The sequence below is a fragment of the Gorilla gorilla genome, chromosome 1 (genome assembly GCF_029281585.2).
Source record: "Gorilla gorilla gorilla isolate KB3781 chromosome 1, NHGRI_mGorGor1-v2.1_pri, whole genome shotgun sequence".
Lineage (NCBI taxonomy): Eukaryota > Metazoa > Chordata > Mammalia > Primates > Hominidae > Gorilla > Gorilla gorilla.
In genome coordinates this window covers 10,609,800-10,628,491 of record NC_073224.2, presented here as the reverse complement: position 1 = coordinate 10,628,491, position 18,692 = coordinate 10,609,800, and the positions used below count along the sequence as shown (strand labels likewise).

The 18,692-nt window shown below is 39.0% G+C and overlaps 1 protein-coding gene across 4 annotated transcripts; it reads left to right on the top strand.

Moving 5' to 3' along the window:
- The first annotated feature begins 214 nt into the window (after positions 1-214).
- COX20 (cytochrome c oxidase assembly factor COX20) lies at positions 215-10,722 on the top strand. Of its 4 annotated transcripts, XM_055373913.2 has the most exons (5): positions 951-979; positions 1,122-1,402; positions 7,606-7,720; positions 7,857-7,920; positions 8,701-10,722. In XM_055373913.2, exons 2-5 carry the CDS (start codon positions 1,361-1,363, stop codon positions 8,834-8,836), a joined length of 357 nt encoding a protein of 118 aa, XP_055229888.2. In that variant the 5' UTR covers positions 951-979; positions 1,122-1,360; the 3' UTR covers positions 8,837-10,722. The 4 variants fall into 4 exon arrangements, 2 of the variants coding, with proteins under 2 accessions (XP_055229896.1, XP_055229888.2); XR_008674808.2 differs by lacking the exons at positions 951-979; positions 7,606-7,720; positions 8,701-10,722 and adding an exon at positions 215-635 and having other exon boundaries at positions 7,857-8,665; XR_010134066.1 differs by lacking the exons at positions 7,606-7,720; positions 8,701-10,722 and having other exon boundaries at positions 646-979; positions 7,857-8,665.
- Positions 10,723-18,692: the final 7,970 nt, after the last annotated feature.

Below are 18,692 nucleotides of genomic sequence, written 5' to 3'. Positions count from 1 at the left end.
TACACAACCTTAACTGTGTATTTTACTGGGATTGTAGAAAGGTATCAAATGGGCATGCAAGTAAGGTCGTTACGGAGTAAGAAAACGCCCAATGAACAAGTACTTAATATGAATTCGACATCATTAACACTGAGCGCTTGCTGTGTGCCAGCGAGCAGCATAATTCGAAGCAGCATGACTTTGCACAATGACATATTCTACAAGTCCAGTTTCCTAAGGAGTGCCCTTAGGTTACATATAACCTAAACGTGAAATGTAAAAGTACATAAAGGAGGCACAAGGTTAAAAGGGAAAAATTACAAATACTAGAAAAAATTGCATTGTATTATTTTGATGGCTGAAAAATGGGCTCGACCCTGCATGCACGCGTTCTCCATTGAGCTCGGCAATATGCAGTATTTTGTTTCACGTTATGTCGCAGTCTTAGGGAGGAGTGAAACGTGGAACACGACTTCACATCAAAAATGCACGTTGCAGAGGCATTTTTCCTTCGGGGACGCCGGAAGACTTCGCCACACGCGCGCCCTCTCCGCGGACACCAACGTGCTGACGCATGTTCATCAGCGAGCTGCTCCCTCCATTTTGTCCCCAGTCTCCTTTAGGCGAACTGCGCGGTTCTATGTTAAAGCCACTTGGTAATGAAACTATAAAAGGGAGGAAGTGGGGTGGACGTGGGAGCCCCATTTGCGCAAGGCAGGCGCTGGGGACTAAATGGCTGCTGCTGCAGAGTGGGGCTGCCCCGGCACCAAGGGCTCGTCCCGTGGCCGGAAGGACAAAGGACACTTAGGGGACGAGGGCCGCCGAGCCAGCGCGGAGCGCCTTCCGGGTCGGCGGGCTGTGGGCTGGGGCCGGGCCGACCCCCGCGGTGGGGCCCACCCCGCAGGACAAAGCAGCGGCTCCGCGCCCGCTCCCACCACCGCGGCCCCGCCCCTCGGCGCGCGCCCGAGGCTCGTGCATGTGAGCACGCGCCCCGGAGACGGTTAGAAATGGCGGTTGGGGCGGAGCAGGGGGCTGGCGCGGGAAGCGGGGCTGTCTGGCTCGGTTACGCCCTCACCTCGCCAGGAATCTAGGAGCCGGTTTGTTTTCCGAACCCTTCTCCTTCCGCTCTCCCGCCCCTGCAGGCTGTGTGCCGAGCTGGGAAGAAAGTGTGACCCGTTCGACGGAACAAAGGACATGACAGCCCGGCCCCGTGCGGCCACTGCGGAGCGTTAGGAACGTTCCCTAAAATGGCGGCCGGCGCGTCGGGACAGGGCGGGAGGCGGCGGCGCGTGGGGGCGGGACGGGGAGGGGCGCGGCCAGCCGGGTTTCTGCTTCCGCGACCCCGGCGGTGCAGGGCGGGTGGAGTCGCGGAGTAGTCCTCATGGCCGCCGCGCCGGAGCCCGTTGAGCCCGAGGAGAGGAAGGTAACCTGGGGGTCGGCGAGGCGCGCGCCGCGGGTGGGCGGTGGGTAAGGACGTTCTCCGCGGAGCTTCTAGGCCCGGAGCACGTGTCACTGGCTTCTCTGACACCCATGGGCTTGAAACTATTTTAACTGTTCCTAGTCCTTATCCCAAGCCTCCAACATTTTAATCTAAGTGGCCGGGACAAAATTGACCAAAACTAGGGGGAGGAGGGGACCAGTAGTACTAATGACTTACTACAGGTCATTATGAAATAAGCTAACAATACTGAATCTTTGGCGAGAAAATTTTGCTGCTAAGGGCACTGCACTGTAATTTGTTAGTAAAGGCTAATAGTAGAGATTAAAGCTCCGTTGAGGACAGGTGCCTTGTCTTTAACACGTTGTATTCATCACATTTAACATAGGAGTAATTGCTGAGGGATGACTTGATTGTACTACGATGAGATGAAGGGTTAAGATTTCTTCCCCATCACCAGTAGCCTCCCTAGCTGGTGTCCCTGTCTCCATACTCTCCTGAATCCACGTTCCACTATTGTCCGCTGGCGCTTTCCAGCCTGTAAACTGGACAGTTTTCATTCCTCTGCCTAACATCCAGTCGTAGCAGCCCATCCTATCTCTTTAAGGATAAAACCCAAATTATTGGTATAGTAAAGCTAAACCAAGCGCTCTCCCTGGAAGGGCTCCTGTGTTTCACCAAAGCTGACTTACGTACTTTCCCCATCTTCCCAGGCATCTTGTACGTCGTTACATTTATCATATTGGAAGGTAATAAATGATCTTGTCTTCCTCTTTTCCTGGGCTCCTTATTAAGAGCAGGGAACCCAATTTATATCCTCAGGGCAGAACAGGTATTCAGAAAAGGATAATGCAAGAGGAAAAAAGTTTAATATAAACTAGGGAGATCGTAACATTGGCTAATCACGAGCAAATATTTATAGAAGACCCACTGTGTGCTAAATGGCTCCTAATATATACTTAAGATATTCTCCCAGCTTGGAAATTCTGCTCACTTCTTGCTCTTGCTTGCTTCTCTGGTGGGCTTCCATCCAAATTTGGCCATGACATCAGATCATATGGTTAATATTAACAAATATTGTATAAATTGTTTTCATACTTAATATCCAACAGGTTGTCAATTTACGTACTACTGGTGCCTTATCTGTTTTTACTGTCCCATACACTGCCCATCTGGAATAAGCTTAGTGTTTAAAAAAAAAAAAAAGATCTTTGCATACACACAGTAAATCCTAGATTCAGTTTTGTGATAAAGACTGGAATCCTGAATGGGACTTTTGGTAGGAGATAACTGCTGTTTTTAAAGGTCATAAAGGTGGTTTAATCCATTGGAAATTAAAAAAAAAAACTTAAAAGAGGATCAACATTGACCTATTTAACTGGCCCATCAGTAAGTAGCAAAACAATATTGTAGTTGTTGAAATGAAGATAGTTATAAGCCTCAAACTGAGCACAGTCAGAGGTGGGAGGCCAAAAAAACAAAAATTGCTCATGAAACAGTAGTACCTATCAGAGCCCATCAAAAAGCTAATTAAATTAATAGAAGCTATGACGAATTAACAGCCCAAGGTGCTGTCAGAAAGGAAGCCTGTGGTTATTTTTTTTTAAAGAATTTGTCAGTGATCATTCCAGCACAACCCAGGGAGGATTATTTTATTATAAGAATTAGCAAACCTAAAGTAAAAATGGGAGTTACCAAGCTGGCATACCTTGATAGAACTAGCCCCTAAAAACTGTCCTCTGCCACATTCTTGTCCTTTAAGAAACTTTAAAATGTGAAATTTGGTACATACAGGTAAATTCACATTCAGGTAAATTCTTAATTCACCCATTCAAAAAATATTTACAGAGTACCTACTGAGTATTAGACACTGAACGAGGTACTAGACTGATCAAGACAGGAAAAATCCCTTTAAGGAGCTGACATTCTACTGGGGGAATCAATAAGCAAGACTTCTACTGAGCCAGTCATGCAAAGATCCAGGAGAAAGGCAGCAGCATGTGTTCGTTCGGTAATAACCATCTCGGCTTGTTAGAATGGCAACGCCACTGTACCTGGACTAGTGGACAAGAGTGGGATATGAAAGAGCATGGGATCATGTAGGGCGTTTGGAGCAATGGTAAGGATTCTGAGCATAATCGGAGGCTACAGAGGACTTATTATAGTCATCTGATACCCATTTTTATGAGTAGAATCAAGATCTGAAAGGTACTGTTGATAGATGGTAATTTGATAGGACAGGTTGAGCTTCCCAATTCAAAAAAAAACATTGTCTTTTGATGTATCAGTTTCAGATTTGGGATGCTCAACCTGTATTAGCAATGAAGTTGGTGGGCAGTGGTCTGGCTCAGGATGTATTTAGAATGTGGATCCTTCCAGACTTGCTAATATATTTGACGTGGATTTGATGAAGGAATCAAGGATGACTCTTAGTTTTTGGGTCTGAAAATTGGTTGAGTAGTGTGCCATTAAGAGGAAGGTTTGGAGGTGAAAATATATTTTGCAAATACGAGGTTCAAGGTGCTTTTTATACATGAAAGTGTCATTCATTAAGCAGATGAATGAAGCTGAAGCTTGGGAGAGATTAGGGTTTGATTTAGAAATCTGGAGTCATCATATAATGGCATTTAATTGAAAGCCTTGAGATACCTAGGAAGAGACTAGATTCCAAAGGAGTTAAGAGTGGCACTTCAGAATCAGGTCTGTAGAGGAGGGAACAGCAACAAAAATGTCAATGAAATAGAAAACCAGGAGACGTATTTGAAGCCAAGTAAAAGTAAAAAAGTTTCAAAAACAAATGATAATTTGTGCCACATATGCTGAGATGCGGATTTAGACTGCAGTGGATGTCTTTTAGAGGTCTTGACTGGTGTCAAGTGAAGTTCAGTGGATAGATGCCTCACTCGAGTTAAAGGGAGAATGGGAGGTTTTAAGTAGAAAAGCCCACCTACACTCAGGAAGTTTTGCCCCAAAAGGATGGTGGTTTAGGCGGCTGATGAGAGGAGAGGGGTGTATAGAGGATTTTTGGGTTTTTTTTTTTTTGAGATGGAGTCTTCTTGCTCTGTTGCCCAGGCTGGAGTGCAGTGGTGCCATCTTGGCTCACTGCAACCTCCGCCTCCTGGGCTCAAGCGATTCTGCCTCAGCCTCCTGAGTAGCTGGGATTACAGGCATGTGCTACCATTCCTGGCTAATTTTTGTACTTTTAGTAGAGACAGGGTTTTGCCATGTTGGCCAGGCTGGTCTCGAACTTCCGACCTCAGGTGATCCACCCACTTTGGCCTCCCAAAGTGCTGGGATGACAGGGGTGAGCCACTGCACCTGGCCAAGAGGGCTGATAGTAAATTATTGCAAGTGAAAAAACTAACGATGCAAATGAAAGGGGTAGCTATAGAAGCCAAGCCCTTGAGTATGCGAGAGGGGAATCAAGTGCCCAAGTGGGAAGACTAGCATTAGATAGGAATAGGGCCAATTCATCCTTTGCAACCAGAGGAAAGACAAATACGGGCACTGAAGCAGATTTAGTGGTGGAAAATCAACTGTCTCTAATTTGATCAGATCTATTTCTATACATTATTGACATTCTGGCTTGGAAATCTCTTGAGCTTTCCTTAGATTGATCAGGGTGAGCTGGTAAAGCTGCTTTTCTAAATCTAAGCTTAAAAAATGTCTGACATTTCCTTAATTTATTTTTAAGGGTTCCCGTTTGTTAGTGGCAAAGAGTTAAATCTTAAGTATGCAGGCTACTTAAGGAATAGAAGAGAAATGTTAAAGGCACGTATATTATGAACAGAATATTTCCGTATATAAATAGAATACTTCAAAGGGAGTTATGCCTGGGATCCTTTATTCATCTCCACTTCTGAGCATTTTACAGTTCAGTGTACTTAACTGTAAAGGTATACAGGCTCAAGTCGTTGCGTATTCTTCCTGTTTTGATAGAAATTGCAGGGATTTATGTACTGAGTCGTATTACTCCTTAGATATGTGACAACTGGAAAGCTCCCCACCAAACCCTCCAGCCTTGGTTACTTCTTAATGATGTGGTTTGGCACAATGGAAATGTCATAGGCTTTGCGGTGAAACTGACTTCTGCCTCCACTCCTGCCAACACTTATTATTAGCCTCTTAAGTCCCCGAGCCTGTTTCAGAGGTAATCTCACACAGAGGCTAGAGAATTACAAAACATGTAGAGAGCCTGGCACTAATACCTACCTCCCCCACCAGCAGCTCTTAGTTATGAGATCAACCACTATTATTTTAGACCAGAGTTTTGTTGGGGATTGGGTTTGTTTCAGAAGGCACTATTTTAAATAAGATGTGTAGCTTCTATTTAGATATTTGCCTTTAAAGTCAGCTGAGCTATTTTCCTATTGTTTGCAAATTTACTTTTATTTAAAAAAATAAAATTTCCTAAAGCAGTGTTTCCCCAATATGACAGTCATCAGAAAAAACCACCTTGAGTTTTCTAAACATAGATTCCAGTGATTCTAAATCAGAATCTGAGAGTGGGACTAGAAAATACTTAATTCTATCCTGTGGTACAAGCTGGTCTCACACTTGCATCTTTGCACCTAAGACTACATCAAACTGGTACTAATGCTCTGACCCCAGCATCCCATCCTTGGGGAAATAGTCTAGTTTAGAGGTAGTCCCGGACTGGAGCGCTAAGTCCAGCATTCCTCACCTGCATAACACTACCCACATGATCATATGTCCCCTGGGCTCTCAAGCTGATAGGAAAAAGTCGTCTTGCTAAATGAAATCCCCCAACCTCTTGGTAATGTGAAGAACTGTACTGCAAAGCTTTGAAGCAATCCTATGTTAGGCATGCGGGTGGGAACGGGGCCAGACAGGGAGAGGGAAAAAATGGAATAGAATGATCTGAGAGTAAATAATTTTTGCTTTATTATGAACCAAGTCACATTTTGTCTCTTCCAACAGATGCTTGAGCCAAAAAAGCAAACATAGGCAGAAATACAATTGAGAATATCTTCATGTTTCAACCTTTAATCTGACTTGCCTTTTACTATCCTTTCCCCATTTCTTCTAATCTCTTTTGCCTTACAATATATTACCTTCTAGGTATCACCTCATCCTATAGAATCCCTTCTAGTTTAATGTCCTGCCCCAAACAATACTAACCCATTGAAGATAACTATGAAACCTTTAAATGGACAGTGGTTCCTTTTAAAAGCAGCCTTACTGAAAATTTTATATACACTTAAATCAAGTAACAGTTACCGTGAGTTTTCTAAACTTCTGTGTTAACAGAAATGCCAGTTCAGCAGTGTGACTGTTACTTTTAAATGTCTGTCTTGCCGCCCTAGAGTGACAGACATCCCAGTTAAACATATTAGGAATAAGAAATACATAAATCCAATGAAGACTGTAGAAAAAGAATTTTAGCACTTGAAGGAACTTCAGTCATTTAACCCAACCCATTCATGTTATAGATTGAGACCATAGAAATAAAAGTAGCCTATAGGATACAAAAGTTAGCGGCAGATCTGAGATAAAAATCCAGCTCTTTGGATCCCCGCGTTTTTCACCACACTTAGCTGTCGTTCCCATGTATTACGAACAAAGAATCAAATATAATCAAGTGCAGCCTCACTTCACAGGCAAGAAAACAGACTAGAGTTTAATATATTGCCCATGTTTATCTTAAGGTGAAACATTTACTCTTACAACCACAGTTGATGTTAACCTAGTTAATAAAATATGAAAGGTAATTACTAGGGGAATTTTAAACGGCACTACATAAGCAAACATGACTCAAATTACTTTTTCCATTTCTGCTTCCCAAATTATTGGAGTTACTGAAGCAAGCTATGCTGCTTTCAATTCCAATGATAGGCATATTCCCAAATAAACTCATTTAAAGAGCTCATAAAATGAATTCTCCTATTTCCAAGTCAGTTGATTAGCAAATTAAGATACAGCTCCAAGTTACCCTACTGCTTAAGGGTTTTCTGGTCCAATTTGTAAGGTTTTCGGATTTAAAGATTCAGACTGCATACCAAAGCTGGACAAAGACAATGCAAGCTGATTTAGGTTGTCACGTGGCACATACTCTAGTTTAAACCCTCAACTACAACAAAAGAAACGGTGTATTGTCATTTTTGCCAAAGCACCCCAAAATGAAATACTTTCTTACTCAATCTAGGTTCTTTTTTTTTTCATTCTAGTCCCTTAAGCTCCTAGGATTTTTAGATGTTGAAAATACTCCCTGCGCCCGGCATTCAATATTGTATGGTTCATTAGGATCTGTTGTGGCTGGCTTTGGACATTTTTTGTTCACTAGTGAGTATCTGTGTTTTTTATTTCTCTATGTACTAAAAAAGCATTTCTCTACGTAATGAACTATTTTTTTCTAGACGGAGTAATGTATATAACATGTAATTATATTCTAATTGATTGTTATGCTTATTTTTGACAGGTAGAATTAGAAGATCATGTGATGTTGGAGTAGGAGGGTTTATCTTGGTGACTTTGGGATGCTGGTATGTTTGCTAAGTATTCAAGAACATCCATGATTATAGTAGGTTATCTAATTCAAAAAGCACATGCTCTTTTCAGAGCAGTCTCCCATTGGGAGATCCTCACCCTCAATGAAGAATCTTGATTTTTCAGGACATTTTCATGGAAATCTGTCTTAAAATGCTTGAACAGATAAATGCATATTAGACATCCCATTAAAAAGAAAGCTGTGGTTTTTACACTTCACTTAGGAAAGCCTCAGCCATTTCCCTTACCCTAATACTTATTTCATCCCTGCTTATTCATATCTGAAAATGCTACTTTAAGAATGTGTTTACAACTACTGATGAGTGAATATAAAATGTGGATGAACCTCAAATATTTGCCAGACCTAAGAGTATGATATGTATGTACTATATGGTTCCATTTATACATGAATTTCTACAGTGAGCTATTTAAGGTGATAGAAATCATTTTATGTAGACATAGCATTATTATCCCGTTAAAAACGAGAGCAAGTACTTGTTTCTTGTAATAACCAATGCTATCAGAAGACTTAAAAACTAATGGATTTTATCACTTTACAAATTGTTATATAGACATCCTTTTTTTTCCTAATAAAAAAAGAATGCGTTGATAGGTATTCTGACACCAAAACTGCCCAAAAATAGCACTATAAATTAGAACATATTTTTCAGTCTCAGGGTAGTCATCTGTATTTAAGTTTTGTGTGAATTAGAGAAATTTCATAAATTAATTTCTGTAGGACTTTATATTAATAATTCATATTCTTTTCTTCCAAGGTTTCATTGTAGGTATAATTATGCAAAGCAAAGAATCCAGGAAAGAATTGCCAGAGAAGAAATTAAAAAGAAGATATTATATGAAGGTACCCACCTCGATCCTGAAAGAAAACACAACGGCAGCAGCAGCAATTGAACAATCTTGAGCATAGAAAAGAAGTCAATGTAAACGAAGTTAAGATCAACCACATAAAACACTTCATGTGCAATAAGCTCTCAATCAAGTAAATAAAGTTTAAGTTGTAGTCATTTTTTTCCCACACTTGTATGGAATGAAAACTTGCCAGTTTATTCTGGCCCTGTGTCTACTGCCAGGATAGCATTCTTACGTGTTACATATAGTGGACTTGTCATCCTTAAAATGTGAACAGAATTTATTGGCAGTGTGGCAAAGAATTATAAAACCTAGTGTTTAACATACTTGGAAAGAGTTTCCTTGTAGTAATAAGTATAGAGTTTAATGATAAGTAAACTTACCTTAACAAAAACCTCAACCTTATTACTATCCCATTAAAAAGCAGAAAATACTGAGTTCTTGTAACAGCTAATGTCATTATAAGATTTAAAACTAAGGGATTTTGTCACTTTGCAAATTATTTTTTAAATGCATTCATCATTTGACGGTGCTCTCTCATTTCTTAAAATGTGAGTCATCTTCCAAAAGAGTTGTTTTTAACTGCCCTAAACATTTTTGGGGAAGTATGCAGGGTTTAAATTTTTAAGTATAATTAGTTCTGAATTTAAATATGCACATGGAACTTGTCTGGCAGACTGATGCAATAGAAAAATAACTGCAGAATTACTATTAATGTAAACAATCCATTTGAAAGTCAATCAGCTGCTCCCATTAAAATATTATTTAAAATACAGTACCCACAGCATCTAACTAAATCCTCAGGATTTATTCTCCGGGAGAAATTATCCCTTTCTAGGAAAATGAAGTTATTTCTGGTCTTAATTCGTACAATACTTTAAGAAAATCTATTAAATATAACAAAGCACAAGCTAGATGCTTAAGAAATGCTTAAAGAAATATTGGGGGGGAAGATACCAGCAGTCAACAGGATTGTGGCCATTACTGGTCCTATTATTTTGATGTACCATGGAAGGCACAGAAATCGAGCAAGGAAGAAAATATTAGTTATTTTGATCTACATGTTTTTCTAAAGAAAAGTGGGGCTTGCCTCCAGTTCAATTCACAAGAGCATTTTCCCTCCCATGCCCACCTTGTGGCTGTCGCTAGGAAGGATGCAGAGGCTGTGTGGTTTACCAAATGCCTTAACTTAGCAGTGAATGACAACTGTCAAACACGTGTTGAGGGAAAATTTTTACTGATTCACAAAAAGGAAGACAGTTTGCCCACTCTTAGTGGCACAAATCAAAGCTGCATGCAGTCTACATTATCCAAATTAGTCGTAACCAAATAGTTAAAAAATTATGCCGGGCACGGTGGCTCATACCTGTAATCCCAGCACTTTGGGAGGCCGAGGCAGTTGGATCACCTGAGGTTAGGAGTTTGAGACCAGCCTGGCCAACAGGGTGAAACCCTGTCTCGTCTAAAAATACAAAAATTAGCCGGGCGTGGTGGTGCATGCCTGTAGTCCCAGGTACTCAGGAGGCTGAGGCAGGAGAATCACTTGAACCTGAGGTGGGGCAGGCGGAGGTTGCAGTAAGCCAAGATCGCGCCATTACACTCTAGCCTAGGTGACAGAGTGAGACTCCATCTCAAAAAAAAAAAAAAAATTCCATACGATGTTCAACCATGTTTTCAGAGGCTGTACTGCATGAATGCGGGAAAATGTTGATGATCAATAATCAATAATCTGATATTTAACAAAATGTGGACAGGCCACTTACGCTCAGTCTTACCTTAGTTATTCCTTGGTATCCACAGGCCCAAGTCCCTTTAAATAAAATGCCCTCATATTTCCATATAATCTACATAACATTCTCCCATATACTTTAAATCATCTCTAGATTACTTATAATGTCTAATACAAAATAAATGCTATGTAAATATAATTATTATACTGTGTATTTTTGTTGTTGTTTCATTGTTATTTTTTGTCTTTTTACCTCCAGTATTTTCAACCCACAGTTGGTTGAATCCAAGGATGCAGAACTGGAGGACATGGAGGGCTGATGTGTAACGTACATAACATGTAAAACAGGTCCCTTCCAGCGCTAGCACACTGCAATTACATCTTACCCTGAATAAGAGAGAAACTCTCTCTTGGCTGGTAAAATTTCCAATGTCTTCACCAATAACAAAGCTCATTTTCACAGAAGTTTGCATAAACTGGAAACCTGGATAAAAACAAAGTTGTAACATATTTGGTTGGATTATTTTTTAAATGTTTCATGTATTTACATGATCACTAATGATTTTTATTCTTATGCTATTAAGATTTTACAAGTGTATTAATAAATTACCAAAGTCTGTAACACCCACCCTCAATAAGGAGAGACCGGTAGAACTTCCAGTCTCTCCTATCAATGTCTACCCTACCATCCAACTTCACGTCCAAACTGTATTTAGTTTTTTGCCAAACCTTCAAAGCACTATGACTTTTTTTTTTCTCTTGAGATGGAGTTTCACTCTCGTCACCCAGGCTGGAGTACAATGGCGTGATCTCGGCTCACTGCAACCTCCACCTCCCAGGTTCAAGCGATTCTCCTGCCTCAGCCCCCCAAGTAGCTGGGACTGCAGGTGCATGCCACCACGTCTGGCTAATTTTTGTATTTTTAGTAGAGACAGGGTTTCACCATGTTGGCCAGGCTGGTCTCGAACTCCTGACCTCAGGTGATCCGCCTGCCTCGGCCTCCCAAAGTGCTGGGATTACAGGCGTGAGCCACCATGCCCAGTGCACTATGACCTTTATACCGTATCCATGCTGCCACTCCCAACTTTTTCATTTCACTTAGAATGCCTTTTTTACCTCCTCTCTGTAACTTTCCATTCGTTTGCTCACTAGCTTCTGGGAATTACAATCACCTTTTCATTTAAGTTCTCACTATTTTGTGTCTTATAATAGTTGGTGCTTTTCTTGGTCACCAGTATCTGGTACAATCACATACAGCCTAAGTTTCTCATTGGCAAAAACCTTGGCCATTTTTATCTTTACATTTTCATCCAAGTATCTGGCACAAGATAGCCAATAAATGCTAGACAAAAAGAAATAGTCCAGGTTCCTGGCCGGGCGCGGTGGCTAACGCCTGTAATCCCAGCACTTTAGGAGGCCAAGGCAGACAGATCACACGGTTAAAAGTTCGAGACCAGCCTGGCCAACCATGGTGAAACCCCGTCTGTACTAAAAAAAAAAACAACAAAAATTAGCCTGGCATGGTGGTGTGCAACTGTAATCCCAACTACTCAGGAGGCTGAAGCAGGAGAATTGCTTGAACCCAAGAGGTAGAGGTTGCAATGAGCCAAGATCACGTCACTACACTCCAGCCTCGGCGACAGAGCCAGACTCCGTCTCAAAAAAAATTAAAAATAGTCCAGGTTCCCCTTCCCCTCTCATCCAGAGTTTCACACTTTATAATTTCAAACTTTAAGAGTAACCTACCTTCCATGACCACCTGGAACCTCCAGTGTACAGCTTCCTTCATTGTTCCATTAATTCCGAAATGTCACACTAGGTGATATAGCAGTAGGTACCAGCTAAATAGCTGATTAAAATAGAATTATGGTTATTAGTAGTCTTAAAAACTTCTTGTGGCTTATCATACCTACTTTTAAAAAATCTTAAGTGCTTTATGCACTTTCCCCTTCCCTCACCCCTCCCTCTTTGGTTTTCCTTGACTGTTTGTGCTTTTCCATCTCAGTAAAAGGACCTCGGGGAATTTAAAATTAACTAGCTCTTCTCTGGACTTGTGATTATATTGACTGAGTTTGGCAACAAGAAAATGTGACTATCCCTAGGTACCATCATTTGCAAGCATCTCTTTAGTCTACGTACCTCTACTCCATCGCTGGTTTCCCTTTGCTTCGATTATATAATGCGAGGAGGTCTATATAATAAATTCAGGATTCCTGTTTATGCACTTTTCAGCAAAGAGCTAGGGATCAAATAGGGTTTCAATCCTTCTATTCATAGATAAAAATCTGTGATGGGGATCAAGATACCCCTTTAAAAGTCATGTTAAGATATACACTATTCTTTGGGTAAGCAGAAGACCTTAACAAGGAAAGTAGAAAAATTAAAATGATTGCTGTAATTCTGATTTTTAGTGGTCCTCTAGAATAAAATAAGTTTTGGAAGTAGGTATCTTAAAATAGTCCAGTAGTCATCAACCCAGGTCAATATAATATGCCAATATCCTCCACCACCCAAATACTGGTATTTTACACAACTTATTTTGCACATTAAGTTCCATTTTAAAATGTTTTCTTAAAAAGGAAGCTGTTAGAACAAAAAAATTATGAAGATGGTTTTCAAAGTATTACATTTAAAGTTCATAATGTGAGCACTACAGATGTTTTACAAATATTTTTCAGTGCTTTCAACCGTTGTATTTGCCGTACGCTTCCATGTTCTAGAATAAGGACATTTTCTAGAAAAAGGACATGTTCTAGAATAAGGACATTTTTATGTTGAGAAGGCTACACTGATTACATTAATAGGCAAATACTAATTCTGAGAGAGGCTTCTATTGTTCACTTTACAAAGTAGGTCAATGTAATGGGTGATATCTGTTCTTAATTCTTCTAAGAATTAAATCCTGTATGTTATCAGTCACCTATTATATGGCACACCCTCAGGGGGTATCAATCATTCTTTGCATATACTGGCTTCTTAAAGGGTAAGTTTCCATAGAAATGTTTCTTCATTTGACTTCTACCCTGAAGTCATGTGAAATAAAACATATATGCCTTACCATCTAAATTCAAAGCTTATTTTTGAAATGAATGTTTCCTTTTCTGTAATTTTATGATTTTTCTCAAATGAACAGAAATGGTAATGAAACCACAAGTTGCCTACTCTTCCGAAACCATTAAATTGCTTTATTTGTGAGTAGCCCCATATTTCATTAAGCAAACTCTGATAGCTACGTCTGGAATCAGAAGAGCCCAGCCCTCTCATTTCACCTAAAGACATTCTGGAGCGTATAGTGGGGAAAATAAATTTCCTCTGAAGTCTTTTTCAGGGAAATGGAAAATTACATATTCTGGACTGATACAACCAAAACTCACACAAGCTCTCCCATTCCTTCAGTCTTGAATTTACTTCCTAGTTCATTTTATATACTTCAATATATGAACTAATCACTTCATTATCCAAAAGGATGTCAAGCTATTTTCCAAATTTTCATAAGCTAGTAAAAATATGTATTTCTGAATTTAGTAGAAATGAAAAAGATTTTGGGCAACCAAGGACAGAAAGGTCTCCTATGCACTGTTTTACATTAGAACATTGTAAGGAAGTACTTACACTCTACCAAGTAGGGTGGATATCAAAACAAATGTATTGCCAAAAGTTAAAGATGAAATCAGAAAAATGATCTAACTTTGAAAAGACTCAGGTCTATTTTCACATACACCTGTAAACCTAAGCAAGAGGACTGCCAATTGCTAAGAGCACACAGAATACACACTTCACCTCAGATATGCAAGAGAAAACACCCTTTTTTTCTGTTAGAGACTCTGTCCATCTGGTTACCAATTACTCTCTTCCCCCATATTTTAAAAAGAGTCCTATTTAAAGTGATTCTGGAAGCCTAACATAACTATTAAATGTACAAGCAGCAATTAATTTGGAATACCTATTGGAATCACTGGAACATTTAGTTGGGCCCTTTAACTCTTCCACACAGCACATTCACATGGACAGACTAAGGAAAAGGAGATGAAATGTAAATCAACACATTTGTTTGCTTTACTTTTCAAGAAAAAAAAAAAAAAGTTATGTTGGAATCTTTTTTTCTTGTACGTGACCATGACTCTCCCCATCTTTAACTACAAACAACTGATACAGGATACAAGCTGCCTCAAAAAATTCCTTTGTTAGTTGACATTTAAATAAGCCCCAATAACTCTTTAGGTATCTCTATATATGCTTTAACTTTTATAGCATTAATGTCACACTTATAAACTGTTGTCTGTACTAGCCACATCTATTCTTGGTGTTTTAAAATTTTTTTAAATGTCTTGGCTGTCACCAATTTGTGGCAATGCTTTAAGTGTTTGCAACGTATATTTTACCAGACATAACTTATTTTACTTCCTGTAAGGTTCAGAATGGAACTGTTAAAGGAATAGCAGGAAAGAATATGCCCCAGTAGTGCACCACTTCTTGGTCAGATGTAACTCTCCAGCCTGTGATCTCTGCATTATCTTTCATTAATGTAGACAGACTGGACATGCTCATGAGTAACTATGTCATTGGCACAGTATGGTGATCATAATGGTGCAAAAAAACCCTGAATCTTTATAGAAGACATTTCTCTAGAGACTAGCCTACATTGACATTTACTTCACTTTCAACTACAGTACACAGCTTCTTATGCCCAGGATTCAGCTTTAAAAGCAAAGCCCCTGCTCAAGATCTAAGTATATGCTGAATCCTGGCATGAAAAATAAAGTATCCTAATCAATAATTAGGTAGCTACAAATTGACATGATTACAATCCCTGTCCTAATTACTTGCCTAACCAAGTAGTGATTACTGATGTCCTGGCCCATCATCAACATGTTTGCCTACCAACACTAGGCTTACAATCAATAGATTCTACTACATAGGTGTTATATTTTCTGAATAATTCTAGGTTAACATTATGAATATCCATATGAATATCCATTATGAATAACATTATGAATATCCATTATGAATAACCCATCTACCTATGTCCAATCTACTATCCCTTAAAACTATTATTAAAGACTCCTGGGGCAACTAATGAAAATTACTTCAATCATTTATATTTTTACTCAATTGGTTAGGATGTGAAAGCACAGTCCTGCTCAATAATGTAAGCATAGCATCTATTTCCCACCTAACCTCTTTTCTGAGACTGTGCTATTTCTGCATGACTTGAGATTGACACAAGTGTGACGCCAAATAAACTAGCACACATATTAAGCTAAACATAATGAAAACTAAATATTAAGATGAATTGTTTCTGTTCAATTTCAAAAATATACTCTTGGGGACCCCTGGTTTTTCATCTACTCCAACACTCAAGAGATATATACTACATTAGTAGTATAGCTCACTTCCAAATTCTCAAGGGCTTATTCTAATTAACAAGTTTAGTAACAAAGGTTAATAAGACAAAGGTCACTCCAACATGAGTTAGCTGGACAAAGTACTTTTAATGCTTATTTTACAAATATGTACCTGTAGTGCTAATACTAGGGAAAGAAAACAGGATGATTCAAGAGCAGCCTATGTAACTACCAACTCAAGCACTAACACTAGCTAGATCACCTTCATGCTTTAAAACTTAAAGTTATGGAGTAGCTGTGCCCCCCCCCCCCCCCCCCAAAAAAAAGCTTTAATAAAGGCACTGCAGCGTTAACTAAATTTTAGGGTAAATTTAGGCAATTAACAATTCGAAGAGACTTGTGGTTTATATATTAGTAATTCAAATTACTGTTTTAAGAGATCTCAGGTAGTTAACCAATTCTTGCTCAAAGCACTGTTCAGTCCCTCACCATTTATGCTGGGTATGAGTCCCAATGCATAGGTATTGCAACCTATTGTCAGGCCTTAACATATATATGTTTGCTTTTATTATTACTAAAATGTTAAAACTTAAACCCAATTATTCACCAAACTCTGAACACCTCAACCTCAGAGCTCCAGAATTAGGAATGAATGACAAAGTTTAGACTCTAATCATTTTAAGAATGTTAGGTAGGAAGAAATGGCTTCAGATGCAGTATTGTGTTCATCTTTCCAGGGGAACATCTCAAATGAGTATTCTGAAGCAGGTTGAGAAGTAGATAAAATTCTCTGCTACAAGTTCCATCCACTTTTTTTTTTTCTTTTTTAAGAGACCAGGTCTCACTATGTTGCCCAGGATGGTCTCAAACTCCTGAGCTCAAGTGATCCTCCCGCCTTGGCCTCCCAAAGTGCTAGGATTACAGGCATGAGCCACCACACCCAGCCAAGTTCCATCCACTTTTGAAAACAAGACATTTTATATTTATGTATAGGAAGAGAATTATGGAAACACTTTGTAAAACATCCATTTATTATATCCAATGCTAAACACTACCACTTGGATTCTAAGATATGTTTATGCCTGTTTATTCTAGTTTTTTAAAAATCAAATATACAAGATCTACAATTATTTATATCCAAGATGTCTACACCACTGCCTAAGAAGCTATTAAAATATTTGTACTTGTGCAATGGAACCCATTATTCACATTGTCCTAGAATAAAAAGTCAATTTATATTGTGAATAAATTTATCAAAAAAACATGTCATTCAATTCCCACAAATGAGACATTTTAAATACAGAATACACTCTGTTCATGAATATAAAACCCCCAGGTGAAAGTCCCTTAAAACACTATTATGGTTATGTTTCCTAGAATAATTTTATAACTTTTTCAGAGAATTTCTTTAAACTTGTTAAAATACCTTGTTGCTAGTGCTCAGAACATCTAGGTTCAGTCTTTATTTTTAAGACAGTATCTATCCTAGGCAATGAGAGCTTGTTTTTATATATTTAAGAGTTTCCTCTTGTCATTTCAATGTCAAATTGATTTGACTCAATTTCATGATTTCATCTCGCTCAAGGCCATCAACCGGTCAGAGCCAGAGCCCTTCAAAGGCTGTATGTGAGTATATGAGGGAAAACTTTCCACATAATTTTACATTTCTATCTCATAGCAGTTTTAGTTTTCTCATAGCTATCTCATAGCAGTTTTAGTTTTCTCAAATTCTATGCTGTTTTTGTACTACTGCAGCTGACCAATCCAAAGCCAGTTTACACTCAGCATGTTATTCTACTTTAAAATATAACCTCTTAGTGAAAGCACCCCTCAAATCAACAGCAATCTCACAGTGAGTTTCCTCTGGGTAGTCAGGATTTGTCCAGAACTACATCCTTTTCAGTTGTTCAGATTTTTGCTTGCCATTAGGGAGGCAAGGGAAGGATGAGCAATAAATCAGGTTTCTCGTTCGTATCTTACTTCTTACCTAATTTTCTCCCTGTTGCTTGCTATTTGGTACATTCCCTTCTCTGAATTCCTTGAACACTTTATAAGGTTATTTCTGCCATACAAGTGTAGACAATTGTATTAATTCTAGTCTTGACTAAAGATTTTAACATTTTTCTGGGTGCCATTTTTATCTATTCTCTCGCCCGCCAAATTCTCTGGGCTACACAGGCATGATAGTCTACCTAGTGTTACTTGACCATTACTTTCCCACTGCAATTATAAAATGAATTCCTTAATAAGCAATTTTAAACTAGAGGGTATATCCAAAACTTTTTAAAGGCACAAAGGACAACTTTAGGACACAACACTGATTAGCATCAAAACCTGAAACTGTTCCTCTAGGTAAGTCTATGCAATCCTAATAATGTATACTGAAGAGTAGTAGCTCAGGCCAGTGGTTCTTAGCATTACTTGCTAAAAAAGATAAAAATCCATGACACTACCTTCAACTGTTAAATATCTTATGTTAACTAAGGATTTGCCTGTTCCAAAAATGTCTCAACTGAACCTATACATCACCTAAACTCCAGCTTATAGCAAGAAAATTCCTTAGAAGTATGAATTCATATTTATGATCTGATTTTAAAGGGCTAAAACAAAATTCTAAGCAATCAGAAATATAGCAAACCTAAACTTACCAAAGCAACCTAAAAACACCAAGGAAACACTAGACTGAAGTCAAATTTTAGTTCTACAGTTTGACTCCTGATTCCTCACTTCACATTGGTGAGGGGAAGATTAAAGTGTTCTGTGCAAACCCAATATAATTACAATTAGGGGATCTAATGTTATTACATAGCTACAGTCAAGTTAG

Excerpts from the sequence above, each read along its gene's own strand:
- COX20 (XM_055373913.2), top strand. The coding sequence starts at position 1,361 with ATGGCCGCCGCGCCGGAGCCCGTTGAGCCCGAGGAGAGGAAG. Across the intron at positions 1,403-7,605 it reads TTGAGCCCGAGGAGAGGAAG|TCCCTTAAGCTCCTAGGATT; the intron begins GTAACCTGGGGG and ends TTTTCATTCTAG. Across the intron at positions 7,921-8,700 it reads TTGGTGACTTTGGGATGCTG|GTTTCATTGTAGGTATAATT; the intron begins GTATGTTTGCTA and ends TTTTCTTCCAAG.